At 41.8% G+C, this 17659-nt stretch overlaps 1 protein-coding gene across 4 annotated transcripts in view; it reads right to left on the bottom strand.

Moving 5' to 3' along the window:
* Positions 1-17659, bottom strand: part of VPS13B (vacuolar protein sorting 13 homolog B) — a 495255-nt gene that overhangs the window by 69882 nt on the left and 407714 nt on the right. For 3 of the 4 annotated variants that reach the window (XM_020785369.3, XM_020785367.3, XM_078393610.1), the window contains exon 43: positions 2807-2968. The exons of the other annotated variant lie outside the window; for it this stretch is intronic. In XM_020785369.3, the coding sequence (XP_020641028.3) occupies positions 2807-2968 (162 nt within the window). The remainder of the gene's footprint in view (positions 1-2806; positions 2969-17659) is intronic. 4 annotated transcript variants of the gene reach the window in all.

Raw genomic sequence — 17659 nt, 5'->3', positions numbered from 1 at the left:
AAGGGATGATACATATAAAAGGAAGGAATGGTTAGGAAAGGAAAGATTAAACTATTAGAACTGATACTGACCAAGACCAGCTAAGAAACAGCTGCTGAACAGCTGTATTGTGAAGCTGCTCTATTATGTCTTTATTAAAAACATACCAAAAGTTGCCTTTTGGGGGAAACTATTGGTGGACAGTGTCATTGAAGCTACCAACATGAATTGAACCCAACTCGGGGAGGCAGTGGAAGACAGGAGGGCCTGGCGTGCTCTGGCCCATGCGGTCACGAAGAGTCGGACACGACTAAACGACTAAACAATAACAAATTGGAGGAAAAGCCACCTCAAAGCTCAACAAACACAAGGGGGATAATTTTGATCACTGTGTCTCTAGTTTCTCTGTTAAAGGACACACAGGTAAAAGACAAAAAAATAAATGGATAAAGTGTGGCCCTTCAACAGTAAGTGCCAAGTTTGGAAGCAACCAAGATCTAACACATAAAAAGGCACTCACCACACCACCTCCGCTGATCCATAATCTCAGATATCTGGCTACAAATTCTTATTCAGACAACTCCAAATGGATTTTTAAAAGTGGCACAGATCATTGAATTTTTTTATTTATATGCATAGTGACACTATGTTTCTGCTGTTTATTTTTCAAAATATATAAAAAACACTTGGAACAAAACCTTGCCATTTAAGATCTGAAAAACAGGGAGGAACGTGAGGAAGGCAAGCAGCTCTTTACAAAGAAATTTCAGCAAGAAATTCCATAGCTCCGGGAAGTACTCTTTTTTCTCATTGTCACAGATTATAGATTACCTACTCAGGGAGTGATTAATTTAGGAAAGATGAGGGGGCACAGCTAAGTGGATTGGAGCACAGAGGCAGAAGCCAGGAGTTCAAATTCATGAAGTATTTCTTCAGAGGTTAGGCAGCCAACATTACTTGCAATGTGCGTGGCTGATGGAGTTATGTGCCATGCTACGTATGATGTGGCCTTGGGCAAATTACATGACCCATGAGCACCACCAGGAGAGAATGGTGGCCCATTTTTGAGTACTTTAAGCCTAGAGCAGTTTTGGAGGATTGCAGTAAGTCAGAACTAGTATGATGTGACATAAATTGAATCAAATTATGATGGTCTTAGAAAGTAGTAAATTTAGTGAAGATCCCAGTTGACAAAGGCATCTTTACTGCAATATAAACGGTCTTTAATACTGACAGTCAAGCAACCGCATAGCAGAAAACATAAAGGCTTGGTAAATTTATTATCTGTATTGGACTGTTGCCTGTCAATAGTTCAATGGATCAATTCCAGAGTGTGGTGCTGTACCTGCAGACATTCCAGTCAGTTCCATTTCTTTTTGTACTGGAAAAGTCTAAACTGTCCAGAGAAGTGATGCTAACTCTATCTCTGAAGTTCTTTTGCCGGCAAAGATTCTTTTATTCAGAAATGTTTTTGGCTTTAAATCTGCCTTGTTTGCTGAAGTAGATATTCCTAACAGGAGCTATTTAAAGGAATTGCTCCTGCTTTATTTATGTAGTTTTCATAAAGTTTTTCTATTATGTTTATTTTAGAAACCCTCTTTATTGCAGAGGACCACCAGATCTGCTATCATGTGTATCTAATTTTTATTTATTTATTTATTTATTTACAATATTTTTTAGCCGCACCATTGCCAGTAATTTTTACCGAATAACTAATTTCAGTTTCCCATCTTCATAGTCGCAAGTAAACAAAGCTTTGAAATGTGACAGCAATATCACATAAGTAGCCTCCAGAGCTGACTATACCCAAGTTTAACTCCTGAGTGTACACATTAATATCCTGCTTTTTAGGAGCTCCAGCAGAGATTATTCTGGAAAGACAGCAGCAGAAGCAGTAGTTATGCAATAAGAAACAGAAGGGCTGGTAACCATGCTGCTCTTCACAGTTGTTACTCAAGACCTTGCAGACTCCTCATAACCACAATCCCCTTGAGTAATTTCCCCCCCCCCTCTGTTTAACAGCACATTGCAGAAACTTTCCTACCTACATATATATCTTGCTGGTTTGCCAAAGTGAGAAGGTGAAAGCACAAAGAGGAAGACAAATGCTTTACATGAATGACTTAGAACTACTTCACATTATTACATTTATAAAAGCATCTATGAAGGAAGCTATTAACCACAGCTTCCATAAAACCATTAAAATGGTGTGTCTTTTGTGTGATTATCCTTGAGTTTTCGTTACTCATACGCTTCAGAACTTGTAACTGTAGTTTAAACAAAAACCTCAAATAGAGCATCCCCATGTTGATATCTATGAACATCTATGAATTCCATAGAAATTGTGAAGGGCTTATAATGTGAGGAGAATATCAGTATTGATAAAGAACAGTAGCATTATATGCCATCCTTCCAAAGACCCTTAAAAAAAACAGGCTTCAACTTCAGCAGTGCCATTGTCTGATTTCAACATGAGCTTTGTGTCCGGAGTGTTAGGATCAACATTCCCCAAATGGAAGATCTTTTCTCCCCTTAAACCTCACATGTAATCCTTATAAACTATGGTACAGAAGCTTGAAATTATTTTATTTTTTAAAGTTGGAAAGGGTGTGGGTGTACAGTTCCAAACTCGAATGAAATCTAAACATTTCTGGGTTTTCTCATCCTTATTGTTTATCTCTTGTGTCTTTTGCAACTAAAGCATGTGACTCTAGCTGGAATCTGGAAGGCTAAAGATGGCTAAATGCATGAATAAAACCAGAATCAGTTATTAAAACATCATCCAGTTTTAACCATTGCTGCACTTCTAAAGCTTTTTCTGACATACCTGTGGGGACTTGTGAGAGCGCCAGCTATACTGGTGACTGTGGAGGCTAGCCAGCAAAACATTTTCGTCAGTATCCACCTGGCCAAACCGCAGTGTCTCCTGTGTGTCATTACAGATTACAAAATGGCTGAAGACCAACTCTTCTGCCTCCGGGCACTGGTTCTGAAAAGAAAGGAATATGAAAGCCAAACAAATGTCAGATTACTTGCAAGAAGTTTGGCATCTGTCTGTCCAGTGACTAACATTTCTACACCAGAACAATTCCCTTTTACAAGTTGTTTCAACACTTTATTTCTGTAACATGCATGGCAGGACAATTTGTGGTTCCCCAAAATGTACAGTAGGAACCCCATATCCACAGTGTTGATATGCACAATTTTAGTTGTTCACAGCTGCTGCTGTAACCCAGCTGAAAGTGTGCATGCACACTTACCACCTCCTCCCACCTTTCCCCCTCCTCTCACTCTCTTTAATGGTTCACTACTATCCGTGGTTTCAGGCATCTGCTGGGGGACTAAGAATCACAGCATCATAGAATAATTGAGTTGGAAGGGGCATACAGTCCAATCTCCTGCTCAATTCAGGAGTACAGATCAAAGGATATCTGCCAGGTGGTTGTCTAAATTTCTCTTGAATGCCTCCAGTGTTGGAGCACTCACTATCTCTCGGGGTAACTGGTTCCAATGTCATACTGCTCTAACAGTTAGGAAGTTTTTCCTGATAGTCAATCAAAATTTGGCTTCCTATAACTTGAGCCCATTGTTGCATGTCCTGAATTCTGTGATCTAGAACAGATCCTGCCCCTCTTCTATAGGACTACCTTTCAAATATTTTGAAAGTGCTATCATATCTCCCCTCAGTCTTTTCCCCTCAAAGCTAAACATGTCCAGTTCTTTCAATCATTACGCACAGGGCCTGATTTTCAGCCCCCTGATCATCCTTGTTGCCTTCCTCTGAAACTGTTCCAGTTTGTTGACATCCTTCTTAAAGTGCAGTGTCCAGAACTGGACACAGTACTCTAGATCACTGGTTCTTAACCTTGGGTTACTCAGGGGTTTTGGACTGCAACTCCCAGAAGCCTTCACCACCAACTGTGCTGCCTGGGGTTTCTGGGAGTTGCAGTTCAAAAACATCCGAGTAACAAAGGTTAAGAACCACTGCTCTAGATGAGACCTAACCAGTGCCAAACAGAGGGGGACTAGTACTTCACGAGATTTGGAGACTATACTGTTAAAGCAGTCTAAAATAGTATTGGCCTTTTTTGCAGCCACTTTGAACTGCAAAAAAAGGACAATGCTATTTTAAACTGTTTTTCAACTATTATGTCTTCATTTATATCCCCTCAACTATAAAGCAAAAATAAATAAAAAGATAAAGAAATCTGAACTTTGAATCAATACTGCAACCAGGGTTGGAAATAAAGCACCATTCATACCATAGACAAGTATCCAGGTGAACAGCTTAAAAAGATTTTACATAAGGAAAGACTTGGTTACGTGCTGTAACTACGGTCCTTTGAGTGGTGACCCAGGTATCCACACAAAATTGAAAGTGCCTCTAGCCTATACCATGAAGCACAGCCCTGCTCTCCTCAGTCCCAGTTGTCCACCACAAGAAAAGAATATATGGAGAAACAAGAGAGGTGGGCGGGATGTGCGGATACATGGATCACCACTTGAAGAACCATAGTTACGATAATCAAGTCTTCTTCTTTGTGGTGTCCATGAACACACACAAAAGAAGTGATTAACGAGCTATGCATTGGAGGCAGAAGTTACGTCAGAACAGAGGACAGAACAATCCTTCCAAATGCAGAACCTTTCTGAGCTCTGAGATCTAACTTATACTGTGTGACAAATGTCAAGGGCCTGGACCATGTAGCAGCCTGGCAGATCTCCTGGATGCCCACAACATGCATGAAGCCAGCAGATGAGGAACCTATTCTGGTGGAATGACTGTAAAAGACCCAAGGCAAAAGTTTGTTTGCCAGTTCATAGGTCAAGGCAATAGTCTGAGGTATCCACTTGGAGAATCATTGAGAGGAGACTGGGTATCCCCTTCCTGGGACCCTGGTAGGAGATAAAAAGTTCATTGTCTTTTGTCCCGTCTAGGTAAAAGGCCAAGGTCCGCGTGACATTCAAGGAGGGAAGTGACATTTCAAGTGGTTCTGCAGAGAAGGATAGAAGGTAGGTAAGATGAGAGGTTGAGACATGTAGAAACTGGATGCCACCTTGGGAAATAAGGTGATGTCAGTGTGGGAGAATATGATGTACGGCAAATGACATCAAAGGGCTGTGAGTTACATAGCCTGGTGGGTTGATGTGAGGGGCACCAGAAGTGCCACCTTGAGGGGCAGAGGTCCATCATGACCAGTGGTTCAAAGGGGTGCTTTGTGAGCTGTGACAGAACCAGTGAGAGAGACTATAGGTTTTGTGGAGGTCTCACATCTGGGTAGGTGTTCTGAAGGCCCTTTGGGAACATTTTAACAGTTTGATGTTTGAAGAGATACGAACTGGTGGTTGGTTGGTGTGCTACTATAGCTGTGAGGTGGATCTTAATAGAGAAAATGGAGAGTCCCTTTTGCTTGAAACACAAAATAAAGACCAGAACAGTGGAGAGAGAGTTTGGAAAATCTGAAAAGATTTTGTGATGATGCTTAAAATAGGAAATGTGTCCACTTATAAGTGGATAGGCGGTTGGTGGAAATATATCTTAGGATCTTTGCGAGGAGAAGCATATCTTCCAGGCTGTGAGTGTCAGGTTAGTGAAATTTGGGTGAGGGACTGTGCCCTGGTGATGAGAGAGAAGGTCTGGATACAGAGGCAGCCTCAATCTGTCAGTTGTGGTGAGGAGGAGTGGTAAACCACCCACTGATGTGGCCACCATGGGGTGATGAATATCACATTGTAGTGGTTGTGGAGGATCTTAACAATTGTACATCAGATCAGTGTAAAGCAGGGAACATGTATAGAAGGCTCCCACTCCAGTCTGTGGTGAAAGTGTCTCCCAGAGAGTCTACACCCCTGTTCACTCGGGAGCAGTAATAGGCACATTTGGAGTTCATGACAGTGGCAAAAATGTCTATAATGGACTCGCCCCAGTGGGAGACTAGCTGGATGTACACTATGTTGGAAAGTTCCTATTAATGCATGAAGGTTATCGTGCAGCTGAGGCATCTGCCATTTCATTGCCTATACCCAAGACATGGGTTGCCACAGGAAAAATATGGTGGACGATGCACCACTCCAAGAGGAGACCTGATAGATAGGCTGAATCACGTGGTTCTTTTGTGTTTGTTTAGATAATATATCACTGTGGTGTTGGCCATGGTGATTTGGACAGTGTGGCCTTGAATCATGGTTCTGAAAGTCTGGACGGCCTTGAAGATGGCTAGGAACATGAGGAAATTATGATGGATCCTCTCATGTGTGAACCATGTAGCCTGGACCTGTCTGTGGCAGCAATAGAGCCCCTAGCTTGCTGTGCTGGTGTCTGTGACTATTAGGCAGAAGGGATGTGGTTGCTGAAAAGGGACCCTGAGTTGAAGGTGGTGCTCAGTTGTCCACCAGAGAAGTTGTCACCTGAGGTGTGCTGAAAGAAAGTTTCTTGTTCGGTGGGTCCCATCTGTCATTGCAGGTCAATAGGTAAAAGGATTTGAGTGCTTGCACCCTCAGTCTGGAGTGGGGCAGGATGGTCATGGTAGATACCATGAAGCCTGTGCTGGGTGTGAATCAGTTTTTTAGTAGAATGGATGAGTCCGCTTGTGGTTGAGGCAGGATGGCCCGTACACCTGTGGCATGAAGGAATGTTCCAATGTAGTGGATAATTTGAGATGGGATGAGGTGAGATTCCTCCATGCTGACTTGTAGCCTGAGACTCGAGAGCAGTTGCAGGGTGAAAGCAATGTTGGTATGCAGAGTGTCTTTGTAGTGCGCTACCAAAGCCAATAGTTGATGTAGAGGAAGACAGTGATGCCCTGGGTTCTGAGAAATGCTGCCACCAGCGCCATATGTTTGGTGAAAACGCTTTGGGTCTGTGGAGAGCCCAAAAGGAAGAAAGTGGAAGTTGTAGGCCTGGTGGCCAATGAAGAAGCTTAGGAAGAGGCAATACTCTGGGTAAACTGAGGTATGGAAATGCATGTTGTGGACATCTATGGATGCAAGCCAGTCTCTCTGGTGAAGCAGGGGGAGAATGGACTGTAAGGTCAACATCCAGAAACATTTTGGGGTGATTAATTTGTTGAGGGTGCGTAGATCCAAGTTGGTACATAGGCCTCCATCCCTTTGGGATACAGTAAAGCACTGGGAGATGAAACCATCTGAGGTGTGATGGAGAGGTACTCTTGAGATGGCTTCTTTTGCCAGTAGCTCGTGGATTTCCTCCTGAAGGACAGGGGAGAGTGAGCTGCATCAGATATGCCCTGTGGATGGAAGAGTAGAAAACTCTTATCGTGTATCCATGTGTTATGATGTTGAGAACCCATGCATTCAAAGTGATTGTGTTCCAGGTGTGGATGAATGGTGCTATACCTGAGGTAGTGTGAGATGGTGGTGCAAGAGGGATGCGTGCATCAAGCTTGGGCTGGGGAGCATCAAAACTGCTGTCAAGGTTTCCTGTCTGCCTTCTTGGGGAAGGTTGTTTGCTTGAATTTGGCAGAAGAGGAGGCAGGGATGAGGTGTTGGTGAGTCAACTGATCAGAAGTCTTGGATCAATCAGACAGTGACTTACAGTATGGAATGTTTCTCTTCCAGTGCGAGCATAATTTATACCCATTTTCTTTGCACCGATTTTCTTCTTGTGGAGGTCCTGCACAAAACAATTGGTCCTGTTGCTGAAGAAGCCCTCTTCATCGAAGGGGAAGTCCTCTATGTGGGACTTAGCATCATCTGGAAGGCTGCTGAGTGAAGTCAAGCATGCCTATTAGAGTAATGCTTGCTGCCATGCTCTTAGTCATGTATCAGGGAACACATTTTCTGTCCAGCCAGAGTATTTTTCCTGCTGAAAGGAGATGGTTAGAGACCTTTCTGTCCAGTGGTAAGGAGGCAATGATGATCTGAAATTTTTCCCAGATGAATTGATGGTAAGCACCCATCATGGCATGATAGTTAGCTATGCTCATGTGGAGTGCCACTGAGGAATAAACCTTATGAGCAAGCAGGCCTAGCTTGATACTTTCCTTATTATTTGAAATGTCACGGGAAGCGCCTTTTGATCTCATTTGGGCCATCTGGACAATAAGAGAATTTGCCGTGTAGTGCTTAAACAAGAACTTAGCTTTGTCCTATTGGGCCGTGTAGAAATTCTCAATCCTGTGAGATGACAGCGGGATCAAGGAAGGTTTCAGCCAGGACTGGCTGATGACGTCCGTCAGGATCTCAAGCATTGTATTTTCAATGGGGATGCTTGTCTTTTTATGAACATGGGCGAAAACTGCACCTTTGGCTGGTGGTACTGATTTGAAGATTAGCAATTGCAATAATTTTGCCGTTCTCTCAATTAGGTTGTTATAAGAAGAGAGGTCCTCTGATGGGGATTAAGGAGCAGCATCCTGGACATCAGAACTAGGTGAATATTCTGGGACAAGCAGAGTCTTTCATCTCCTCCTCCTCCTCCTCTGCATCTGTCATTTGCTTGTCGTTCCCCTACAGGGACGGAAGGTATTGCAAGCAGACGGTGTGAGTCATGCAATAATTACAAGGTGAGTAAAAAGTCTGGATTGGGGGGGCAGAAGTACCTTGGATGTGATGCCAAGGTGAGCCAAGGCATGGGTGGATGACTGGGAAAATCCCTATTGTTGATGCTGGTCCTAGAAGACATAGAGGAGTGGTGTGGAGATTGAGATTGATACTGAAGCTCCCTACAAGGATGAGATTCATGATGCTGTTCATAGCTCTGGGGAGACTGGCCTCAAGGTCTGGTAGAATAGGCGTCTCGAGATCAAGGGACAGTGTGTATGCATGATCGAGATCTGCTGCGTTCTCAAGATCAATGATGGCTTCTATATGATTGGGAAGGCCAGCCCATATCCCCATACATAAAGTGAGGAGGAGGGCAAAAAAAGTTGCAAAGTAAGCATCATCATGATACTGAGTAGTGTGGTCAATACTGGTGCAGTGGGAATTGTGAAACTGAAGACCTTGACCTCCTTTTCTCCCTTTCACAGTGTCTTGGTTGTGGACACTGTTGGGTAAGGGAGAGGGATCTCAATTTCAACCATCACCCCTCCTCAGACACTGGAGATCCAAGGAGATGGTGCTCTCAGTAAGGCGGCAACACTCTCCAGAGAAGGGCTCAGGTAGTCACCCTCTGAGACTGTATACAGTGGGGTCTCGACTTACGAACTTAATCCGTATTGGAAGGCAGTTCTCAGGTCGAAAAGTTCTTAAGTCGAATCTGCATTTCCCATAGGAATGCATTGAAAACCATTTAATCCGTATCTGCTCTTTTCGTCCATAGAAACTAATGGGAAGCTGCTATTCCACCTTCTGCCACTAGAGGGGGATATTTTCCCTTTTTTCCTTTTAACCTAAGATGACTTAGCTTTTTAAAAAAGGAAAAAAAAAAGAGTTCATAACTCGAATCTAAGTTCGTAAGTCGAGTCCATATATTCCTATGAGAGCAGTTCGTAAGTCAAAACGTTCGCATGTCGAGCTGTTCGTAAGTCGAGACCCCACTGTACTGGATGTTGGTAATAAGAGCATAAGTAAGCTCTCAGATCGGCAGCTGAGGATCTCAGGTAGCCATAATGTTGTCAGCATTGACAGACTGCCGTTTCTTTTTCTTTTTTGATGCTCTGATATCAGGAGCTGCTGCGCACTTACGGCTGCTGTGCTCAGATATCTTTGTTGATTTTGAGGGTGGTTTCAAGGAAGATGAAATGACAGATTGTGCATCCAGGGCTTTCCACAGCAAATCTGTTTGATCCATTTGAGTACTTGAAATCACCCTGGTGGGGGAATCTGTGGCTTGAAGGAATTGTTCCCAAAGAAAGGATCAAAACTGAAAGTGGTAATTATTGAGTGTAAGGGTGGTGAAGCTCTTTGAGATTTTACAAGAGAGAACTGAATGGTTTCTCCTTAGGCAAAATAAGCAAGCGTCATACCTGTCAGATTGGGGGATCTTTTTGCCACAAGTGGCACAATTTTTCATTACGGCAGAGGCCATAAATTGTTAGAAAAGGGGGATGGCAAAGTCGTGGGGAAGGGGGGGAAGGGGTAGAAAACTAAACCCTCTCTCTAACTACTTATCTCTCTCTGTCTTTTTCTTTTTGTAGATAAGAGGAAAGAAGAGAAGGGAAGAAAAAGGGCAGAGGACGTATTGAGAAATGAAGGTAAGTGAGCATACATACTGTTGTAGTGGCAGACTAAAAAGGACTAAAAAAGGACTGAGCGGTGCCACACTTGTGCAGTATTGGTTACTTTTGTTTTTGAGGCTCTGGAACTTTCTGAAATGTTATTTGCACAAGTGCACAACCCCTTTTGTGTGCATACATGGACACCATGAAGAAGAAAAATAAACTACACATGGTCCAATCACTGGTTGAGAGAGAAGTGAGCTGGTTCTGCAAGACTTAGTATGATGGTTCAGAAAAGTGTAATATATTATTGAGTCCTTCTTTGAAACAGTGGTATGAAAATTTGCATTTGGCCACCAATATTTGATTAGATACCAATATCCAAATATGTCCTCCTAATTTGCACCAGAAATGTTAAATGGCAAAATGTCTCCTGTTGCTATTATGATTGGGTATATCCAAGGCTACTAAAGGAACTTGTAGATGCAATCTCAGAGCATCTGTCCATTATCTGTCAATAACTAGAATATTGATGAGGTCCCTGGAGGTGAGCAAATGGCACACTTTAAAAAAGGGGTGGGGCCGAGTACAATTTGGGCAACTACCACTGGTCAGCTTGACACCGATACCAGAAAGATCCTAGAACAGAACAATAAACAGTGTCTGAGCATGTAGAAAAGAATGCAGTGGCTGAAATCCTATTGTGCAGATCAACATGTGCAATGTGAATAATTGCCATTAGTGAAAAATTGCTGCTGATTAAATGTTTCCTTTGTGAATTTTGGGATTCACATGATTTCACTGCAGTGTACAAATCACAGGCACCCTGAAATTGTGAAAAGAATATCTGTCCAAAGGTCTGCCAAAATTCATTTTAAATTAGCAAGAATACTAATTTGTTGGGTTCAGGCAATGAGCAGGCTGATGGGCTTTGTGGTGATCATCAGACAATGGATAGCAAAGAGTCTCTTAGCAATAGATTAAAGAAGTCAGCCACACACACACAGATGGATATCTGCCAGCAATACTCCTGGTGGGCGACTCAGCAAGGAAGCAGAATGAGAAGTCGTCTCCGTCTGTGATGTTCTGCCTTTGGTCTCTCCTGTCCGTCTCTTCTGCCCTGCCTCCAGGAGACTGCTCTTTTATTAACATCACAGGTAGTGACAGCATTACAGATAGTAAGCAGGGTTCAGATAGGACAATAGTTACATCATGTTATTAGGGTTGGTCTGGAGAAAGGCAATCAATCAAGCCCTCTGATTGGCCTAAGGGAAGGCCTCTATAGCAAGCTCTCTATGATAATGAGAAAGAGGGGGAATGGTGGCAGCTCCTCCCCTCAGAAGCAGCCACAGGATGCTAGGAGAGTTTTCCCTCACTAGAACACCCATGTGGCTTAGCAACCTTGGGAATGGTACCCCCACATTCATTCACTGATATTTCGCCTTTAGTGCTCTGTAAGTGATCAGGCTAAAGCAAAGAACTTAACTGGGCTTCTTTCCATCAATAGCAATGTATGAATGATGAGTTTATTTGAAGGTCTCGGTAAATTATTACAGTGACTCAGGTTCATTAAGCCCTTTTATACCCTGTGCTGCAAAGATGCTCTGAAACCAGTAAAGAAACAAGTGGCAATGTTGCCACAAGTACTTCAAGAGATTCTTAACTGTAACATTTATAGAAGACTTTTCTATCCTGCTATTCAATCAGTTTCACATTCATACATTCACAGGTATTATATATCCAATGACGGAATAAACCACATGGTTTTACTCTTTCCATTTGAGTCAACACCCCCTACATTAAACTCTTCACTCTGCCTGTACTTTTCTTTCATTTTACCCATTCTGCCTTACTCTGACCATTTTCCCCATGTGATTGCTTGTTAACTTCATGATGGTCTTCTGCCTCTGAACTGGATTTATTTTCCATTGTCCTTTTCTTCTATAGCATCTTCTCCTAGAGTCGACACTCTTCTTTGTTGTTTACAGCTGCTTCAAGGTTCTGTCAGCAAAATGCCAGAGAACTCACAGAAGCATATAAAAGCAAGGATGATAGCCAGGTCTCTCTAACTAGCCAACTGTTTCTTGGCCACTTATTTTCCACAGAGCTCAGTTTGGTAGCTGCTGCTGTCAACACTTCATTTAGACAAACAAGAGGGGCCAAATGTTCAGTTCTTAGGTGTGTAAAAGCATGTGATCCATTAACTTCCAGAGTCATGCAAAATTGCCCTTGGAAACTTATATTAACATCTGTAAGAAGCTTGAACATCTCTAAGCAGAACTTGGTCACTATGGTGACTGCATACCCAAATATGCATACACTACTTTCCATTATGTGTCTAAAAAATTGCTCCATTCCTGTGTTCTCTCAACATTTTTCCTTGGCTTCCTCTTTTTTGTTCTAGAGGCTAAATAGAGAACTGAAGAAAAAGCCAAGAATCATGTAAATACATTATTTTGCACCCTTTCTAAACAGTTCATTTACATAACCCGAATATTTCCTTTTCCCTTAATTTATTTGTTAATGTACATGTACACCCATTCCTTTCATGCTAGGGATAGGCATTCTGGGTAACTGGAGTAGAAATGGATTCAAGGAGATTTCCATTTTGTATTTCCAGACCTGTGGGCTTCATACTACAGTACAATTAAAAAGGATAGTTCTGGCACTATTCTCATCACGGGGACTCTGCATGGAAAACGTCAACAGAACATCCAAAGACTTGCACTTTATAAGCAGTAAAGATTACAACACAGCATCTGCACATATCACATATAGTAAGTACTGGATGAGGAAAGTGTGGCTGACATTCCTTGTGCCACTTCAGAGCACAGAGTTTGTTTTGGCATTCTCTAATGGTGGATCTATGACTTTTTACTGTCAAGTTGCCATACCCACATGCTCAGAAAAGTGCCCACAAACATGGATTTTCTTGTTATAGATTTATAAAATGCTCTTCTTTAGAGAAAGGACTTAACATCTAAGGAACACAGCATGTTAGAGCAAAACATTAAAAAATACAAAACATTTTCCCCTTAAGGAAGTTATTTGCTGGATTTTCTTTTTACATCTGTAGTCAGAACAGCCTGGAAGCTCAACATCACATGATGTGTAAATGTATCCTTGTGGAATATGTATTTAGAAGGTTTTCTGTCAGATTACTAAAGTGAATAACAAATGCTCTTGCTATAGTTAATAGATGTGTATGGAATGTTTTAATAATAACATAGTCCAATCTTTAAAAAATTAGTATGATAATGGACTTCACTGAACTTATTAAATTTATTGGACAGCAATGAATTAAAAACTGAACACATTCTCAATAATTACTGAACTCAAAAACAAAATTCTACAAACATGTATGGGGTGTGTGTTAATCCTATTGAACTCAGGGGGACTATGGTGAGAAAATACATGAAAGACTGTAGTGTAAGGCAGGGCCCACTAGTGATGTCGAAGCCAAAACTGTTCCATTTCAAATCAGAGTATAGTAAGAAGTTACCTATAATTTTACTGGAAAAATGCTATCAGTGAGATTTCATTTTTTTACTGCAACTCCTTTCTATTACAACACTGCATTTATATTATGTAACAGGCAGATTTGTACTCAGTTATAGCAAATGTTATGCCACAGTACATGCGCTGTATCTGTGAAGCCCTTACTGCTGGATGCTGCTAACAGTACATAAAGCCTTGCATTTCTTCAAACTGCTAGATATTGGACATCTCATCCTTTCATGGCAGAAAAGCAGACAGAACTTGTTACATTAGTTGACTTTGCGAAGGATCTTGAGCGAACAATTTAGACCAGTGGTCCCCAACCTTTTCGGAACTGCAGACCGACTGGGGGGGCAGGGGCACCCCCGCGCTAGCGGGTGTGTGTGCATGTTTGCGGGTGTGCATGGCACATGCATGGACGGGCGTGGGGTGCTCGCGCGCATGCACGGGTGAGCATGGCATGCATCATGCATGCACAGAGGGTGTGGTGCACGAGCACACATGCATGGATGGGTGTGGCGCACTTGCGGGTGCATGAGCCATACCCACCCATGAACATGCCACACCTATCTGCAAGTATACTACGCCCATCCACTAACATGCCCACTCACCCGTGCATGTGCGCAAACATGCCATGCCCACCATGCATGTGGGCGGGAGATATGTCTCCACAGTCCACCCCTGTGAACCCCATGGACCAGCAGCGGACCGGGGGTTGAGGACCCATGGTTTAGACCTCCAGCAATTCTCCATCTGGCAACTTTCAGATATGTTTGACTTTAACTCATATTGGCCAAAATCCTATTGCTTAGGGTAGTAAATTTTAGTAGCATAGTACAGTGGGGTCTTGACTTAAGAACGGCTCGAGTTAAGAACATTTTGACTTAAGAACCACTCTCATAGGAAAATATTGACTTGACTTACATACTTAGATTTGAGTTAAGAACTGGAAAAAAAAACCACGTGGGAGGCAGGGAAAGTGCAAAATTTGAACTTTCAGTTAACTGTTGGCCAGTGAAAAGGGTGCCTGTCTGCTTCCTCACTCCTCCCAGCGTTTAGAGAGTGGATTGGGAGACAGTCTTCAGACTGCCTGGTACTGCCTGGACTGTATTTTCCCTGCCTTCCCTGAACCTTTCTTGACCTAAGAAAAAAAGAAACAAAATATCCCCCTCTAGTGGCAGAAGGCAGAATAGCAGCTTCCCATTAGTTTCTATGGACGGAAAAGAGCAAATACAGATCAAACGGTTTTCAATGCATTCCTATGGGAAATGCAGATTTGACCTGAGAACTTTTTGACTTGAGAACCACCTTCCAATACGGATTAAGTTCTCAAGTCAAGACCCCACTGTAAATCACAGATAGTACAGGCCTATTTGAATCAACTTACAAGGGAAGTGTCTCACTAAATCCCTATTGCTTCAATGGGCCTACTCTAGTGAGATTTACTATGCTAAACAACAGGATTTTGGCAATTCATTCCAGCTAGCCTGGCCAGTATTGGAGAATATAAGTGTTATAGTCCAACATGCCTGAAGAGTATCAAGTTGGAGAAGGTTGACAAGCTCACTAAATTAGTAAGGAACACATGTGTGTTGAACTTTAGTCACACACTGTGGACACAAAACATTAAGCTAAACTTAATAGGAGTCATGTCATGTGACTGCCTAAATAACAAGAAAACAGGAGCCTAAATTTAAAGTTTGTGGAATAAGACATATAAATAAGTGTTTGAAAATCAAAGGGCTCAACAGTTGATCAACAGACCAAGCAGTCTATAGTCAGATCAGCTTCACAGAAACAGTACCACTACCCTTTTCTCTGGACCCCAAGATCTCTATTCTCCCTTTGGGATGTCTGGAGAGTTTCAGACACTTTGTAAAAAATTTAAAGGGAGTAAAACAAGCCTGAACAACATATTCCTGAACTATAGATTTTAGCATACAGTTCTCAATTCATTTGTTTACTTCTCAGTAAAGAACTTGCCTGCTAGTGTCATATAATGAATACTGATGGACCTGAATAAGTACAGTAACCCCTTTTAAATACACATTCAGCCTCTAATGGGTGGGTCTGACTAATTACTATGGTTGAAATCATCCTATATAAGTTACCCCTATGAGAGAGAGAGAGATGATGTCACTGGCAGAGGAAGATATTCAGTAACTAAAGACTTTGTCTTCTTTTCTGTGGCTTGTCCCGTTTGGAAGAAACCCATTTCATTGCATGGATGTCTTGGCAGTCACAGGATGGAAGAAGGAAGTCTTTAGCAAAAATCACAGCACTGGTAAGGAAGTCTTACCAGCGGTGGAGATTTTTGATAATTAAGGACTTTCTCCTTACATTCTACAGTTCTCATGGTTTCCATGTAATGAAATAGATTACTCATGAATCAGACAAGCCACAGAAGAAAAGTGGAAATAACTGAAACTCTCACTTATGCAACTGTAAAAATAGGGGCAGCCCAAACAAAAAATTATAACATTTAAACTGGCCTTTGGATAAGCACTAAATTTGGCACTGTTGCAGCACACAGTTTGACCATGCTCTGAAACAAATTTGGGGAGGTTTGGACAAAGTGATTTCTAGTTATAATTTTTTTAAAAGTAAAACTATTTTACCTACAGTTTAGAAACAGATGGCCATAAACTACCCCAGATTTAGAACAGCTCACACAAATTGAACAGACCAATCTTGCTTATCTTAAAAGACAGTTCTTGGCCCTAGAGGTTTTCTTTATTTGGAAAGAATCCAGGTGATAGAGACTGAAATACTGGTGCTCAAAAAGACCTTTCAAAAGGGAAAAACATTGATTTTTTTATCACACTGAGCATGGGTACAGCAAGAGCTCCTTGTAGCTTTGTCAGGGAGAATTGCAGGTCAACCAAAGAACACAGGTACTGTATTATCAAAAGGAGTAAAAAATTGATTTGCTTTAAAGAAAGTAACTGAGTGACACTTCTCCAGAAAGGGGGACATTTTGCCATGTATCAAGGGAATTAGCATACAATTTGGTTAGGCACATTCAAAGCATTTCCTCATACCTTAGAAAAGCAGACAGTATTTTGTACTACTGCTTTCAGTAAAACATTATCTCAGGATTTCTGAGATCAGTCTGACATAAGTTTTCAAAAGAGAAATCAGCTCTACGTCAGGGACAATTCAAACTTCTGAACCTGTCAATGAGGACCCCATTGAGTTTAAGGAAAACATTTAAACCCCTTCCTCAGCCAAACAGTAGGATTCATGCTTGCAAAGGGATTCTGTGTCCAGTTGTGAAAATATTTAAAGAGAGATTTAAAAAAATAGAGAACAAATATTCAGAATCTCACTTTTTTAATCTGTGAAATTGCTGTTTTTTTGCTTTGTGGCTAGGGATGGACCTACTTGATGTTAGCAGAGCTTCAGTTTTCAACCATTCCACTCGTCTTGTCACTATACAGTTGTCTGGTATTTTTAAAAAATAATTCTAAAGATGTTATGTGTTGTCAAGTCACTTCTGATGTGCAGTGGCTTTATGACTTAATATCCTCCAACATATACTAACAGCTCTACTCAGATCCTGCAGAAGAACAGCAGTGGCTTTCTTTACTAAGTCCCATATTTGGTCATTTTCTTTCTATTGTCCCCCTCCCTCCCTAGCAATATTCCATTAAGTTCTGCTCAGGTCTTACAAACTAACAGTGGTGGCTTTCTTCACTGAATGAATTTGTCTATAAACTTCACTGTCCACACAGCATGGATGATTTAGACCTTGGTTTCCAGTGACAACCTGCAAACTTCCAGCCCCCAACTTTTTATTTCAAAAAGTGAGGGGACACCTTTAAGAAAACATGTAGGCAACACATTCATAGAGCTCTAGAGCCTATACAGCTTTTCTTCTTCAGTTTATCTACCACAAAGAAATTAAAACTGGAAGAAATCTGCTTTCTGCGGAGCAGGCATGGCAACAGTAGTTCACCTGAGAGGTTAAAGCGTGTATATGTTTTTCACTGTATGTGCTACATTTACTCACAGCTTTACTTTACTATTTGTTATTTATGAGGAAGGTGGCTTATATGTAA

This window comes from Pogona vitticeps, chromosome 4 (genome assembly GCF_051106095.1).
Source record: "Pogona vitticeps strain Pit_001003342236 chromosome 4, PviZW2.1, whole genome shotgun sequence".
NCBI classification, from domain to species: Eukaryota; Metazoa; Chordata; class Lepidosauria; order Squamata; family Agamidae; genus Pogona; species Pogona vitticeps.
This window is presented reverse-complemented; position numbering and strand designations above follow the sequence as displayed.